We start from the raw sequence: 15,970 nt of genomic DNA, 5'->3' as shown, positions 1-15,970 counted from the left end.
GACAGAGGGTGAATACAGGTATATTCAGGCCGACAGTAGGAGGAAAATAAAGTTTTTTTTGAACATTACAGCATGTAAACATGTTCTAGTAGAAACACAAAATACAAGTATGAACTTGAAAATGAGCATAATATGGGACCTTTAAGACTAGGGTGGATTTACGTCAACGTGCTTTGTTTACGTCTCTACATTTGTGATCAGGCAGGTTGGTAAAGGCTCTGTGGACGTCATCTAGATGCGTCAGAGGACCCATTTTAACTCACATGTACGCCCACAGTGTGCGTGCCTGAGCTACAGTAGCTGTGACAACCTGTAATAGTCTATTTTATTGTGATTAATCGATTAAACCACACGGTTTTCTCCAGAATGAGTGCTCAGATTACTTGTGTGGGCTGGGTTAGGAGAGGCGTTGCCAAGGAAACACCAGACAAGGTAAGTAGCCAACGTGTTGAGCTAGCTAGAGTTAGCCGACAGGAGGCTAATATGTCAACATAGCACGAACACTCTGCTACTATACTAGTTTAAATGACCCAACTTCTCAGCCTTTTGGCTCTGATTTACATTTCTAGGTGGCTTTACAGATAATATGTCACTTAGACTGTCAGACTATCATGTAGAAAGAGTAGTTACAGCTAAATGTCAGGATCATTGCACATGTCAGTATAGTTGTAAATACTCTCAGTAAGTCAATGCTACAAATGGGAAATTGGCCCAAAAGAGGACGGTCTGCAGGACAGATAATAATGCACACAGTAATTAATTACTTTGTTAGTTAGTCCATTTATCCATTTAAAATGTGTATCTTATTATTGCACTAGTACAGATAAGTTTCTTACTTTCTTCTGGTTTTATTTTCTATCTTAATGTTTTTATTTTAATTTCCATGTGAAGCACTCAGTAGTGGATGACTTGTATTCTTAATTCAATTTGTGAATATTTATTTCTCTTTTTTAAAACTGCATTTTTAAATAGAATTTTTAATTTATTTATGAATTCATTAATGTATTTTTTTTTACATGATGTACTTATTGACTGTTTTATGGTGTTTTTGGGGTGTAAATAATATTTACTATACTAAAATAATAAAAGCCTTACTCACAAAATGAAATCTTAATTAGTGTTTCATTAAAATCAGGTTCACTGGAAATGTAATTCTAAAAACATATAATGGTAACTTTCAAAATAAAATGAAATATCAAATTTGTCTTAGTTCACCTAATACTCCTAGCTTTTCATTTTTACTGTTACTGTGTATTTAGAGATTTCACCAAAAATGCCATAAAGGTAGTTTATAACACACTCTATTTTCTTGCGTCTGATAAGAGGTAGAGACACATGAGCATATCAACTTATCTAAGCCACATTTTTTTATTCCATTTCAGGTTGAGTTGAGCCAAGAGGAGCTACAGCGCATTATTACTGACTCAAGACAGGAGCTGGGGTATGTTGGAATAAAACACACATTACTGCAAGTGATCTATTGTCAAAATGTTCTAATGTCAGTGTAAGCATTGCCAGTCAGCGAGAGCTGAAAATAAACAAAATATTATGTTACTTCCCCTAACAACTGAAGCTGGTGTCATGTTTCTTTGTCTGTTTGTTTCTTATCGACTCTGCTGAATCAGGGCACTAGCAGCCGAGGATGAAGAAGATGTTGATGAAGGTATAGCCTGCGAGGAGACTGATATTAATACAGCGGATGTTCCTGGAGTTCCAAAGGATGAGAATGAAGAAGGGAAGGAGGAAGATGACGAGCTAGCAGAGTACGGCCTGGATAGATATGATGAAGAGGATGCAGGTGAGTGGGGGAGTTTGTTTATATACAGTATGTGTGTACAGATTTAACTAGTTTATGCTCATTCTGTCTGTCTTACACTTGTGTCTGTTTTGTAACAGAGTATTGTTCAGACTGACATTGTATCTGTTGTTTGTCTGTCTTCAATTCAGTGACCGCTAGTCTCGGCGACAGTCTGGCTGGACTCACGGTGTTCAGCTCTAATGAGGAGGATCCTTACATCACCATCAAAGACACAGTGAGTGCCCTCAATGATCACACGCATACAGATTCAGCATAATCATACTTCAAGTAGTACCTAAAGCCTGATATCAACCATGAATATCTAGCTGTGAAAATTTGTATTCCAGTGCAGGATTGTCATTAAACCCGAGAAAAAAGCTGTGGAATTTTAGCTCTGATGTTAAGTTTACTTTTAGTTTTGTTCTTCCCTCTAGGACCAGTATGAACGAGAAGACTTCCAAATCAAGCCCGGTGACAATCTCATCCTGTCAGGCAGGGCAGAGAAAGACATCTGCAATCTGGAGATCCACGGTAAATATCCTCATATGTGACATCACAAGATGACAGAAGACAAGGGAAAACATCTTCTTTTGTTTGGATACTGTTGTTCTAGCATAGAATATAAGCTAAATGCATGACATATGTAAATGTAAAAGAGAGTAACAAACCTTTACTATTGTATTAACTATTTAAAATCTTTAATATTAGAGAATCTCAATATATATTTAACACTCGACCTCTTGCTTTACAGTTTATAACTCTGAGGAGGACTCTCTGTATGTTCATCATGATATTCTGCTGCCAGCTTACCCGCTGTGTGTGGAGTGGTTGAACTTTGACCCCAGTCCTGGAGAAGGACCCGGTAAGGAAAAAGTTTTTTCTCTGACAAACCTTAAGACATCTTGTTTCTCTCCAAACCAGGCCTCCGTTTGTATTAACTTGACGGTGATGGATTTCTATCAACAGTAGTTCTCAGCGTTATATTTAATCTTGAGCTAAAATAAAACTACGAAGATCTATTTAATGTGCACTAGTGTACTTACCTGGCCTTGCTCTGCTCTGTGTGTCCGTACTACAGGTAACTACGCCGCTGTGGGCAACATGACTCCTCAGATAGATGTGTGGGACCTGGATGTGGTGGACTGCTTAGAGCCAGCCTTCTCCCTGGGGAGCAAAAAGGCCTCCAAGAAGAAAAAGAAGAGCAAGAAGGTACAAGCCTGTTCTTATACTATCTTATACTCCGTATGGTGAGAGTGGGGATCTGATTTTGCAAGGGTTTGTTGTATTTTTTAGGATGTGTTAAAAGAAATGTTTTACATTTTTGACACCATTGATAGTAGACATGTTCGTCCTGCTCCCCTATAATTATTTCCTGCTTTGTTAGATATCGTTAACACATTGCTGCCTGTTGTCGTTGATGCTAGGGGGCAGCAGCAGAGCCTGTCGAGGGACACACAGATGCAGTGCTGGATTTATCCTGGAACAAACTGGTCAGGTCAGTATTCTGAGGCTGATATATTTATTTATTACTCAGCTTTATTGAGTACTCGATTCTGATAAGTCAATCATGGCGTTCTACGGTCTCTTATTTCTTTATAGCAGATCGTTGCTATGTATAACAGACCGTTGCTATGGACGCAGTTCTGATCTCGGACTCTGGCGGACCGTTTTTGTGTCAAATTATTGATTTCTTAAATAAGTAGCTGTGTAATAAGCGGGATAATGTACAGCTAGTCGACGCAAAGTGGAGAAGTCTTGCATCGCCCTGTCGGGGTTTATTTCACAACAATGAACGGCTCGCTGTACATTATCACTACATATATAGTGCTGGAAAAAAGGGAATAAAAATGAACCTAATGCTAGTCAAATGAACATAGTTATATAGACTTTTTAAAATTGTTTCTTGTTTGGTGTGCTGAAATTGTATACATATTATATTAATATACCATGACTGTCTGTGTACACTCATGCAACTCAAAATCATTCTTTTACCGTAAAACAAATTCTCGTACTCAGGAACGTGTTGGCCAGTGGATCAGCAGATGACACCGTTATCTTGTGGGATCTTGCTCAAGGCAAACCAGCCACCACTCTGCGCAGGCACACTGACAAGGTATTTAATGAGAAAAATAACGATTCTGGATGTAATTCACAGTGTATTGGTGGTATTACATTCTCAAAACATGCAGGCTTCAGCTTCTGGAAAACAACATTTTTAATCTTTCAGGTTCAGACGGTATCATTCCACCCATTTGAGGCTCAGACTCTGATATCAGGATCATATGATAAGTAAGTGTTTTTTAGTATTGTGAGTTTATAGAATGAGGTGAAAGGAAATAAACAGATTTTATTTTAACAGGGAGTTTGAGACACAAACATCTTTTTTTCTTTTCAGGACAGTGGTCCTGTATGACTGCCGTAGTCCGGACAACACCAACCGGACCTGGAGGTTTAGTGGTCAGGTGGAGCGTCTGACCTGGGACCACTTTTCACCGTGCAACTTCCTGGTTGGTGCTCAAATTCTTCTGCTCTATTTCAAAGGAAATAATCCATTCACATTCCTAACGGTTGTAAATGATAATTATAAATATAGCTCGTGTGTATGCTTTTTGGTCATTGTGCAATAAGCCTTGTTTATCCCTCTTGTGCTATTTCTTTCACAAGCTCGGCGGTTAACTTGAGTTTGTGGTTGTGTTTCAGGCCAGCACAGAGGATGGATTCGTCTACTGTCTGGACGCACGCTCAGATAAACCTGTTTTCACGCTAAGGGCTCATGACGGAGAAGTGTCAGGTACGAAGAAGTGTGTGCAATCAAAGAAGTAGAATTGTTCATCATCCAAAAAAAAAAAGTTTACTTTATTTATACATTTCCACTCGTTGAATTGGTGCGGTATTTTTGGCACTTGTTGTTCTGCACTGTGCGGTGAGACTGTTGATCGTGAGTCACTCAGGAAGGATGAAATTATGGGTTCACAATGTTGGAACATACCAGAGAAACGTGGGAAAACTTGTGGCTGATTTTATTTTTAGTCTTTGAAAACATTTTGATGACCCCATTGTGTAACACCCAATCCAGCCAGCAGGGGGCCCTCTATGTTTTCCACCATGTCATTTGCATTTAGGTGTATTGAGAGGGTGGAGGAATTGTCAGTGAAATGTTGAATACACCTGCTCCAGTGAAACGTTGATGGTTACTAACCCTGCTCATGAAAAAAAGAGAAAAGATCTGGAGTGCTTGGAAGTTCAAGCAAGTGTAATGAAGGGGCTCTTTGGTAGGGAACACTAAAGTTCACAAAAGAAGGAACGTCCAAGGCACTCTTCTAGCTAAAAGTTAAAGAATCAGATGGATTCTTTTTTTTCATTGTGAAATTCTAAAAACATAGGCAATGTTGGCACATATTAAGATGGGTTACAACCCACGCATATTGGCACAAACAGCCTTCTTCATGCTTTGATTATAGGTTTACTTCATGGTGGAATTAATGTGTTTTTAAACATACTGTACAGTTAATAATCCCATCTAAACGTTCTCATCATGTCTGCAGGTTTGGACCTCAGCAGCCAGGTTAAAGGATGCCTCGTCACATCATCATCTGACAAACACGTTAAGATTTGGGACATTTTGGGCAACAAGCCCAACCTGGTGCACACACGGGATATGAAAATGGTAAGAACTTACACATACACGCATGTAGATCTCAGATTCTTTCACCCAAATCCTCCCAAATGTAGAAGTATTTTGCCACGTCAAAGTCATGAAGTTTGTGGTTGTTAAAGGAGTTATAACAACTTACTTCTCCTCCTGTGGACAGGGTGTTCTGTTCTGTGCGTCATGTTGCCCTGACCAGCCCTTCGCCTACGCCTTCGGAGGACAGAAGGATGGCTTGCGGGTTTGGGATATAAGTGATGTTGCAGCAGGTATAGTTACTTTCTTTCTTTTGTTCTTCACACTTTAACATCACACAATAATTTGTCACTTTTATTCTTAGAGAAATATGTTTATTGCAAAACTTGTTGATTGCAATCTGCCAAATACTGTATATTTCCTGTTAAGCGATTAGGTAATATACAGTCAGTGTTGGGAACGTTACTTTAGACATATTATAGGTAACAGATTACTAGTTACCCTGTTAAAAATGAAATGTAAATATTTTATTTACTTCATCAAAGTAATGTAACTTATTCCATTTGATTCCTTTTTCTAACAAATGCTTTAAACTGGTTAATAAAGCTGAAAAGTCCTAAAAACATCAACTTAAACCAGGCAGTGTAAACCTCACAACAGTGCTGAACACTGAATAAAAGGATCTTCAAAATAAGTTGAATATTATACTATATAAAGAATACATTGGGATGTAACCCCTTTGGATGTAATCATCAACATTTTGATTAGTAACTGTAATTTAATTACCTGTTTCAGTCTCGGTAACTGATTCCAATTATTTTGTAATTTAATTACGTAACTGTTACATGTACAGTAACTAGTTATTCCCCAACACTGTATACATTGCCTGATGTTTATTTATGAAGTCGGTTGTTCAATTAATAATGCTCACATGTTATTATGATTGTTTGTCTTTAGTGGCTGAGGTCTTTGGCAAGCGAGAGCGCTTGGTGCCGAACACGGGATCACAGGTTACCAGCACTGCAGCCGCAGCAGACATGGAAGTCTCAGAGTGATGCTCGGGACGTCATCAACAACCTGTAAACACGAATAAAACTGAGCATCCCTGGAAACATCAAGCTGCTCCGCTTGTTGCTGTGTTCCTCATAGTGCAGTAGTTCATGGGAAAAGGATTGGAATAAACAAAGCTGCATTCCTGAAGGATTTGAAAGGTTGGCCAGAATGCAAACTGGACCTGAAACACCTGAAAAACGTGTTCAGCTTGTCTCTCTGCGCAGATAACAACTGCAGCTTTGCTCACTCACAGATGTGTTAAGAAAAGACAAGACCTTCTTTTCTTACATTCACATTAGTGAATATTTCCAAGAGTTTATTGAGGCTTTTTAGGTGGAAGCAGCGATTCAAATATTTGAATTATTCTGTTGGAATTGTTTATGATACTTTGAGATCCCTTTCAGTTAAACTTTCCCTGTACATTTACAAATGTAATATGCTACTAAAACTATTTTCACATAAATATGTGTCATTTACATTGTGATATTGCATAACTGGGTTTCCTGGTAATAATAAAGCCTGTGTACTCACATCTGGCCAAAGTATTGAAAAAGAATACTCATTAAAACGATGTATATTCAATAAATAAATACAGTTTATTAAAAAAAAAGTGTAACCTTTTGTTCTTTGGGATCTGCGACCCTCAGATGGTCTTCATCTCGTCATAGTGGATGATGCACAATGTGCATGGTAATTCTGTCTAAAATGGATCAAACATGAGGTCAAATTGATAAAGTTGCAATTACATATAGAGTTGTTTGTGATGGAATTTTGGAGTCAGTTTCTTAAAGATTATGACAATCTAAACAGCTTAACCCTGTTCGAACACTGTTTTTCCCTCATAACCACCAAAACCAGTGATTGTTTAAAGTTTGAATCCTACTGTTTCTGTGTTTTGTGAAAATGGAAGCCACTGTGGAAAAGTATACCATTTCAAATATTTCCATCTGAATAAAATGATTGGCCTTTGGAAAGGATGTTACAATATATTATATTCAACAATCAGTGACCATTTCAGTGGACACATGACTTTGTCTTTCAGGATACATGTAACATTATCTAGCCCTGCAAAATAAGAGTAGGCAAAACTCCTGAATGTGTTTTGATTAAATAAGATAAGATAAGATATTCCTTCATTAGTCCCGCAGTGGGGAGATTAGCAGTGTACAGCAGCAAAGGGGATAGAGCAAAAAAACAAGATGCATCAGCTAACACAGAAAAAAAGAGCTAAACAAAGTGTAACAAAATATGAACCATTTAAATAGAAGGAAGCATAAAAATAGGAGCAGTATATACAGTATTGACATAAACAGACTATTAACAAAATTGCACAAGTGGAAAATGATATTGCACAGTGAGAATGAATGAATGAAAGAAATTCCACCTGAAAATATCAGGTTATTGTGAGTTTTAGGTGCGTAAGTGGTCTACTGGGAGCAGTGCCGGTTGTGGAGTTTGACAGCTGCAGGAAGAATTACAATTTTGAAATAAGATACACAACAAGTGAATAGTTTCTTTCAAGTGAATAGTTTCTTTATCAGCTGTCAAAAAATAATGCAAAATGGTGGGACTGGTCGTTTGAAAAGTGGAACAGATGTCAGAGTCAGCCTGAGCGCTCTGACGGAACTATTATAGTGTTGCACAGCTAAGAAGTAATCCTGCTAGCATGGCGTCGGGTCATTTGTGTAAACTTCACAGTCTCTTAACGAGACTCTCTAACGGCGCCACACTGCGACATGTACAACGTAAGTTATGTTGCTGATGTATTTAACAAGATATTAGTTTGAGGTTTGTATTAGTTTATATCTGTTATCAGCAGCTGGCATGTTATATGGAGCTGAGATAACAGAGGCTCACCTTGACAGTATGTTCAGCTTGTAGGTAAACACTCGGATTTAGCCAGCACTTATTGTGTTTTCACTGTCAAAACATGTGTTATCTGTAAATAAAAATGAAACAATGTGTCCTTACTTGAGGACAGTGGAGTAGAAGTGCTGCTGGGTCTCTGTGGTTTATCACATACAGGTGCTCTTTGGATCCTTCAGGTGTATTGGGCTCATTCAGTCTTGTGAAGGGCTCATTGCATGGGTGGAAAAAAAGTACAAAATGCAAGTCTCCCTCAAAAATAATCCAAGGCACACTGTAGTGTTTGAACAACATATTTTACAAAATGACCATGGTAAAGGCATTTTAATTTTGTTCAAACACTACAGTGTGCCTTGGATTACTATTATTTATTTATTTTTAACTTAGTTTTTATTGCAGTTTCAGCAACTTATACAATCAACACATTCTTTACCACTGTATTTTCATTTTACAGCTGTCTCTTTGTTTTTACACAAAATGTCACAACTTAAAACAAGGGGGGTAGAGAGAAAACATACAAAAACAAAACAAGACTTCATCTTAAACTGTAATTACAATTGAGTTCAGAGAAAAAGGGAGGACACATACTTAAACAATCCAAAGAATTAAAATGAAATAAAGTAAAATAAATAAATACATTTAAATAAAAATAAATGTGGTGAAGGGTCAGAGGTCAAACTTGCATTTTGTACTTTTTTTCCACCCATGCAATGAGCCCTTCACAAGACTGAATGTGTCAGAACTTCTTGGGTCTGTCTTAATATCATATAGATAACATTAACGGTGGTCTGTGGATTTATGCTTTCAAATGTGATATATAATTTCTAGCTAAAGAAGTTGAAGTGTTCCCTGTTAAGTATGTCGAGTGCATAGTGTCTGTGTGTCTCACCTGTTTGACTTTCTGTTGCAGCATGTTTGGTGCCAGTGCGACAGAAGTCCAGTGTCCGAGGTCCTTCAATTGATGCCCATAACTGGTATGTTAAGAAGTTTAACTGTTTGAATTAAAAGTGATACAATATTTAGTCTATGGCTCTAAGATTCAAGATTCAAGATGTTTATTGTCACGCCGGTTATACAGGTACAATCGTGTGAAATGCTTTTTGCTGGGAAGCTCCCTTAAAAATAATAAGTTAAATTACGACTATAAAAGGAAATACTTTGTACAAGGCATATTAAGAATATATACATTAAGAACATATACAGGCATATTAAGAACATATACAGTATAAGATATATGATTGAGGTACTTTTTGTGTGAGAAGGTGTCGTATAAATTATCTATTTAAAAGTCTGATGGCCTGGGGGAAAAAGCTATTCCTCAGTCTGCTGGTGAGAGTCCTGCATTCATAACTCTGATATGAATAAGTATTACATTTTTAGAAACACTTTCAATTAATAACTTTTATTACATTAATTATAGGTAAACAAAAAGAATAAAGCAGTTCACCGTTATGGAAGCATTTTTAAGATTTGAGGCAGCCAAGTTGGAGATTGAGCAAAAGATGCTGCAACTTGGTGTTCAGGAGGAGGTTCTCATTATTTTGTTGGTTGTGCTGTGTAATTGTAACTGTGGGGACACACTGGCAGTTTTGTAAGATATAGATGCAGGCTGTATACGTGGCCTCTGGGTGTAAAGTCTGTAAATGATTACAGTATTGTGAACCAAATGCATACAGAAAAAACATTAAAAGTTATGTAAAAAAATGATTACCCAGAATAGTAACTAAGAAAATGTTAAATGTGCATTGTTATGTGATCAGAACGATAACCTCTCTTTCTTGGATGTAGTAATGTGGAAATCGGTGTGACTTCAGATGGGAAAACCATAGTGTGCTACCATCCCGCTGTTGACGTTCCCTATGAGCTTACTCAGGTAAGAGGGGGCTTTCTAACCTCCTAAAAATCAATGTGTCACATGACCTTATTGAGTAGCACCGAAGAGAGAAATCAAAGCCTGTTCATGAATACGTGTTAGGTGAGATTTTTGGCTCAGGGTGATGCAACATAGAACTGCAAACAAATTTAAAGTCTTGTAATTGTAAACATGACTGCATACTGCTGCCACAGATGTGCATCAGTTAGAAATATAACAGTATTTTCCATATATCAGTACAAAAAGATATATGGAGATTGTTTCAGGATTGCTGGAAATTAGCATATCATTTAAAAAATATGTAAGAGGGCGCCTTGTTCATAACAGTAAATCTTTGCAGCCTATAGAATGGCCAGACCCCCTGACCAGGCCGGTTGAGACCCATGACCAGATTTTAAAGGCCCACCTCAGCAAGGAGGTGCTGAAGGACAAAAAAGGTCCCACTATAGAGGAGCTGAGCAAGATGTTTTTCACCACCAAGCACCGGTGGTATCCAGTAGGACAGTAAGTACACAAATAACACACAAAAATGTGTCATTTTAAAAATGTATCTGCCTTAGTACGGATACAGTGCTGGCCTATCAGGACTATATCAGTTGCCGACTTTGATATGGACACTTGGTGACTTCTTGTAGTCCTTTTTTTTTTTGTTCTTCCACTGCACCATAAATGTGTATATATATATATATATATATAATGGTAGTATATAATCGTGAAGCAGAGTGTAAGAGCTGATAGATATCAATCAAAATGAATTTCCCTCTGTGTCATCGTTCACAGGTACCACATGAGACGCAGAAAGAAGGACCCTCCAAAGGACAGATAGTTGAAGGCCAAAGTTACAAAACTACAAAAGACGTTTGTTTGTGTTATTGTCAAAATGATGTGTAATAAACTGTTAAATATTACGTAGGTTGTCATGAGTTTTTGAGCCAGTGCTGCTACAATTGAACAATTATATGGCTTTGAAATCATACTTGTAGCCCTGTTTGGTCTACTGTGATAATGTACAGTATATATTTACTGCTCTAGATTTTAGGGACTTTTTATAATTTCTCCTGCAAATATAAACCTAATGGTTGGTACCAGTATAGCATAATTCAAATTCCTGGTGAACAGATTTTAGCTGGAGAGTAAAAGTAGTTTTTATTTTCATATTTGTATGCAAAACAAGAGGGATATCATATGGTGCATCCTTAGGATTTTTGTATCTTACGGTATCAAAGAATATACTGGAGTTTGCTGAGCTTTAAGATGTGTTCGTCTACAGTGTAAAACTGTAGGCAAGGCAAGGCAAGGCAAGGCAAGGCGGCTTTATTTGTATAGCACATTTCAACAACAGGGCAATTCAAAGTGCTTTACAGAAACATTCAAGAACATTGCGACAAAATGCAAAAGAACATTAAGAAATAATTAAAACAGTTATAAAAACATTAAAACATTAAAGATTAGAAAATAAAAACAAGCTAAAAATAAAAGCTAGGATAGAAGCTAAAATTGCATGAAACTCAAAAGAGTAAAAGTTATAGTGCAGTGTCAGAATAAAAGGCACCCGCAAACAGGAAAGTTTTAAGCTTTGTTTTAAAAGAAGTGAGAGTTGGAGCGGTCCTGCAGGTTTCTGGGAGCTTGTTCCAGATATTTGGTGCATAAAAACTGAACGCTGCTTCTGCATGTTTAGTTCTGACTCTGGGGACGCTAAGCAGACCTGATCCAGATGACCTGAGAGGTCTGGATGGTTCATAACACAGCAGAAGATCAGAAATGTATTTTGGCCCTAAACCATTTAGTGCTTTGTAAACCAGCAGCAGTATTTTGAAATCAATTCTCTGAGAGACAGGCAGCCAGTGTAGAGACTTCAGAACTGGACTGATGTGATCCACTTTCTTGGTCTTAGTGAGGACTCTAGCAGCAGCGTTCTGAATCAGCTGCAGCTGATCTGATCGATTTTTTAGGAAGACCGGTAAAGACGCCGTTACAGTAGTCAAGTCGGCTGAAGATAAATGCATGGACTAGTTTTTCCAAATCCTGCTGAGACATCAGTCCTCTAATTCTTCTTATATTCTTCAGGTGATAGAAGGCTGTCTTTGTAATTGTCTTAATATGGCTGTTAAAGCTCAGGTCTGAGTCCATGACTACACCAAGGTTTCTGGCTTGGTCTGAGCTTTTTAACATCACAGATTGTAGGTGAGCACTAACCTTTAATCTTTCTTTTTTGGCTCCAAAAACTACGACCTCAGTTTTGTCTTTGTTCAGCTGAAGAAAATTCTGGCACATCCAATTATTGACTTGTTCAATGCACTCACTCAGTGCTTGTATTGGACTGTAGTCTCCTGGTGATAGAGTTATGTAAATTTGTGTCGTCTGCATAGTTATGGTAATTTATTTTGTTGTTCTCAAAAATCTGACCCAGTGGGAGCATGTAGATGTTAAACAAAAGAGGCCCCAAGATGGAGCCTTGGGGAACTCCGCATGTGATTTTGTTCAGCTCAGATTTGCAATTACCTATAGACACAAAGAAGTCCCTGTCTTTTAGGTAGGATTTAAACCAGCTGAGTGCTATGCCAGAAATACCCACCCAGTTTTCCAGTCGGTCTAGTAATATATTATGGTCAACCGTGTCGAATGCAGCACTGAGATCCAGTAAAACTAAAACCGTAGTTCTACCACTGTCTGTGTTCAATCGGATGTCATTGAAGACCTTAACAAGAGCAGTCTCAGTGCTGTGGTTTCGTCGAAAACCTGACTGGAAGACATCAAAAGAGTTGTTTAGTGCCAGAAAGCTATTTAATTTTTGAAAAACTGTTTTTTCAATTATTTTAGACAAGAATGGAAGATTTGATATCGGTCTGTAATTATTTACTACTGATGAGTCCAGATTGTTCTTTTTGAGGAGTGGTTTGATGACAGCAGTTTTCAGGGCCTGTGGGAAGACTCCTGAAACAAGAGATGCATTAACAATCTGTAAAAGCTCTGAGACCATACAATCTGATACTTTTTTGAAAAGGCCTGTTGGCAGAATGTCAAGGCAGCATGAGGAGGATTTTAGATGTTGTATGATTTCCTCCAGGTATGTCTGATTTATTGGATAAAACTGTGTCATGGTATTTGCGCCAGGTTTAAGTGGACGCAGGGGAAACAAACATCCTGTACCTGCTATGGAGGAAGTGACTGCTTGTCTGATTTTGTGAATTTTTTCTGTAAAAAAGGAAGCAAATTCATTGCAGGCCCTGGAGGATAAAAGTTCAGAGGCTACTGACACAGGAGGGTTTGTTAGCCTGTCGACAGTAGCAAACAGGGCACGTGCATTGTTATTGTTTTTGGTGATGATGTCAGAGAAGAAGGACCGCCTTGCATTTTTCAGTTCTGAATTATAAATGCAAAGTCTCTCTTTATAGATGTCATAATGAACTTGTAGATTTGTTTTCCGCCACTGGCGTTCAGCTTTTCGACACTCTTTTTTCATTTCTTACCAACATGGTATTTCTCCATGGAGATTTTTTCTTACCAGAGACAATCTTCACCTTGGTGGGTGCAATGGTATCAATAACATTTGTCATTTTAGAATTGAAATTATCTACAAGCTCATTGACAGAGGTCCAGGGGAGGGTGGGTGTGGAAGAGAAAGCCTGAACAAATTGATCACTGGTATTTTCAGTGATATACCTTTTTGTGATTACCTCTGTCTTATCATTTCTGTGCACAGGAAGAGTACTCTCAAAGAATACACATGAATGATCAGACAGAGCAACATCCATCACTACAACCTTGGAAATGTTCAGGCCCTTTGATATGATTAAGTCCAAAGTGTGTCCCCTATTGTGTGTGGGCTCTGTCACATGCTGACTCATTCCATAGTAATCAAGAACCTGACACAGTTCTTTGGCCCCTCTGTCCTGTTGGTTGTCAACATGGATGTTAAAATCACCAACAATGACTACACAGTCAAAGTCAACACAAATTACAGACAGCAGTTCAGTAAAATCATCAAAAAAGTTTGCACAGTATTTAGGTGGCCTGTAGATATTGAGAAACAAAGCTCGAGAAGAGGAGTTCAGCTGAAGAGCGACATATTCAAAAGAAGCAAAATGTCCATAAGATATCTGTTTGCATTGGAGGGAATCATTAAACAGTATGGCAACTCCACCTCCTTTCTTATGCATTCTAGCTTCGCTCATAAAACTAAAGTTGGGAGGAGTTGACTCGATAAGAACAGCTGCACTGTTATTTTGGTCTAACCAAGTTTCAGTTAAAAACATAAAATCAAGCTTGTGCTCAATAATAAAATCATTGATTAAAAAACTTTTTCCTGCCAAAGACCTGACGTTTAACAGGGCTAGCTTTAATGTGCTAGAAGCATTATTATTATTTTTTGGGACATGGTTTGGCTGGCAAGGAATCAATGCTAAATTTGATAAATTAGCACAATCAGTAAAAATCTTCCTGTTTCTTTGCAGATTCACCATTCTTTTTCTACTACTTATTAGAACTGAGATAGAAGAAGCTCTCATCACACAGGGCCCCAGCTTATCCTGGAAACAGTCACGTGTATCATTCGCCTTGAAGCCTGGACCCAGCACATATCAATCTGTGCTTGCAACATTTTGTAAAGGAACATCCTTATCAGGCTGCGGAGACAGAGGCTGATTCCATTGTGGAGGGGATGGAGGTTGTGGGTGTCGTGCTTGTGGAGATAGTGCCAAAGTTGTTCGAGGTCGACCTCGTGGGGGGATCATGGGAGAGAAAATGGGTGTAGGGCGGGGAGTAAGTTTAGTTCCAGCATTGACCAGCTCCTTCATGTGGTCAGTGAACTCCAAGAGGGGGGAGGAGGGAGAAAGGGTGATAAGCGAGGATGAGGACGCCTCCTCTTGTCTCTGCTGTATCCCAGGGCTGGCTTGTGGTGGGGGGTGAAATGATTCTCCTTGAGGTCCCCTGGCACATTGTGTTTTGTCTTCCTCCAGTGGTGATTCCTCTTGTCTCGCGTCCTTGGCAGAGGGAACAGATGAATGACGCAGGAAGTAGAATAGGTTGGAGTTGAACAATTTTACTCCTGACTTGTTTAGGCAGAGTCCATCTGCCTTGAAGAGATGTCTGCGGTCCCAAAAAAAGTTTAAATTGTCAATAAAATGCACTGAGTGGGATTTGCATGCTGTTGAAAGCCATGTGTTCAGTCCCAGCAATCTGCTGAATCTCTCGACTCCTCTTCTGATCGGCGGCAGGGGTCCACTGATAAACACCTGAGCATTCACAGAGCTGACCGTGTTTAGCAGACTAGTAAAGTCGAGTCTTACATAGAGTTCTCAAGGTCCTCCACACCACAACAAGACAGACACAAGTTTACAACAATGAGATAAAAGAAAACAACAAAAGGATATCTTCAGATGAGCAAACACTAACAAAAGCTGGTGTATTTTACAAGTTTGGTCTCGACAAAATTGAACTGAAAGAGATTGACCCCCACACGTGGTTGCACAGAAAGATCTTCTCATACTGTACCATAACAAAAGTATAAGTGTCAAGGTCAAGGAAAACTTTATTATCCCTTAGGGGCAAACGAATACAATAAACACATTAAAGGCAATAAATACGAAAGCTTACAACATACAACATTACAGGGCATTGTTTAGGAAACCAATGGCAGTCGGAATAAAAGAATTTCTGAGCCTATTGGTCCTATCTTTAGGCAGACTGTATCTGCGGCCTGACGGGAACAACCTGAACTCTTCAAGGTGAGAAGAAATAAATGCAATAAAGGCAG

The 15,970-nt window shown here is 38.5% G+C and overlaps 2 protein-coding genes across 2 annotated transcripts; both read left to right on the top strand.

The window, feature by feature from the left end:
• The first annotated feature begins 226 nt into the window (after positions 1 to 226).
• pwp1 (PWP1 homolog, endonuclein) lies at positions 227 to 7,086 on the top strand. Its single transcript, XM_074625455.1, has 15 exons — positions 227 to 432; positions 1,383 to 1,441; positions 1,626 to 1,798; positions 1,948 to 2,033; positions 2,233 to 2,329; positions 2,550 to 2,660; positions 2,877 to 3,007; positions 3,223 to 3,293; positions 3,815 to 3,911; positions 4,026 to 4,087; positions 4,194 to 4,305; positions 4,499 to 4,589; positions 5,344 to 5,465; positions 5,611 to 5,716; positions 6,381 to 7,086. The coding sequence occupies exons 1-15, from the start codon at positions 367 to 369 to the stop codon at positions 6,476 to 6,478; spliced, it is 1,482 nt and encodes a 493-aa protein (XP_074481556.1). The 5' UTR covers positions 227 to 366; the 3' UTR covers positions 6,479 to 7,086.
• A 978-nt stretch (positions 7,087 to 8,064) lies between these two features.
• On the top strand, positions 8,065 to 13,014 carry mrpl42 (mitochondrial ribosomal protein L42). The gene is made up of 5 exons (XM_074625453.1): positions 8,065 to 8,221; positions 9,253 to 9,316; positions 10,131 to 10,215; positions 10,556 to 10,719; positions 10,996 to 13,014. The coding sequence occupies exons 1-5, from the start codon at positions 8,143 to 8,145 to the stop codon at positions 11,039 to 11,041; spliced, it is 438 nt and encodes a 145-aa protein (XP_074481554.1). The 5' UTR covers positions 8,065 to 8,142; the 3' UTR covers positions 11,042 to 13,014.
• The last annotated feature ends 2,956 nt before the right edge of the window (positions 13,015 to 15,970 follow it).

Source organism: Sebastes fasciatus, chromosome 23, assembly GCF_043250625.1.
Source record: "Sebastes fasciatus isolate fSebFas1 chromosome 23, fSebFas1.pri, whole genome shotgun sequence".
Classification (NCBI taxonomy): domain Eukaryota; kingdom Metazoa; phylum Chordata; class Actinopteri; order Perciformes; family Sebastidae; genus Sebastes; species Sebastes fasciatus.
Note: the sequence above shows the minus strand (reverse complement) of the source record. Positions and strands in the feature narration are given on the sequence as shown.

Bases quoted from the DNA above. Each gene is read 5' to 3' on its own strand.
- pwp1 (XM_074625455.1), top strand. From the start codon at position 367: ATGAGTGCTCAGATTACTTGTGTGGGCTGGGTTAGGAGAGGCGTTGCC. The intron at 1,442-1,625 runs GTATGTTGGAAT...CTGCTGAATCAG, and splicing joins GACTCAAGACAGGAGCTGGG to GGCACTAGCAGCCGAGGATG. The intron at 5,717-6,380 runs GTATAGTTACTT...GTTTGTCTTTAG, and splicing joins TATAAGTGATGTTGCAGCAG to TGGCTGAGGTCTTTGGCAAG.
- mrpl42 (XM_074625453.1), top strand. From the start codon at position 8,143: ATGGCGTCGGGTCATTTGTGTAAACTTCACAGTCTCTTAACGAGACTC. The intron at 8,222-9,252 runs GTAAGTTATGTT...TTTCTGTTGCAG, and splicing joins CACACTGCGACATGTACAAC to CATGTTTGGTGCCAGTGCGA. The intron at 10,720-10,995 runs GTAAGTACACAA...CATCGTTCACAG, and splicing joins CGGTGGTATCCAGTAGGACA to GTACCACATGAGACGCAGAA.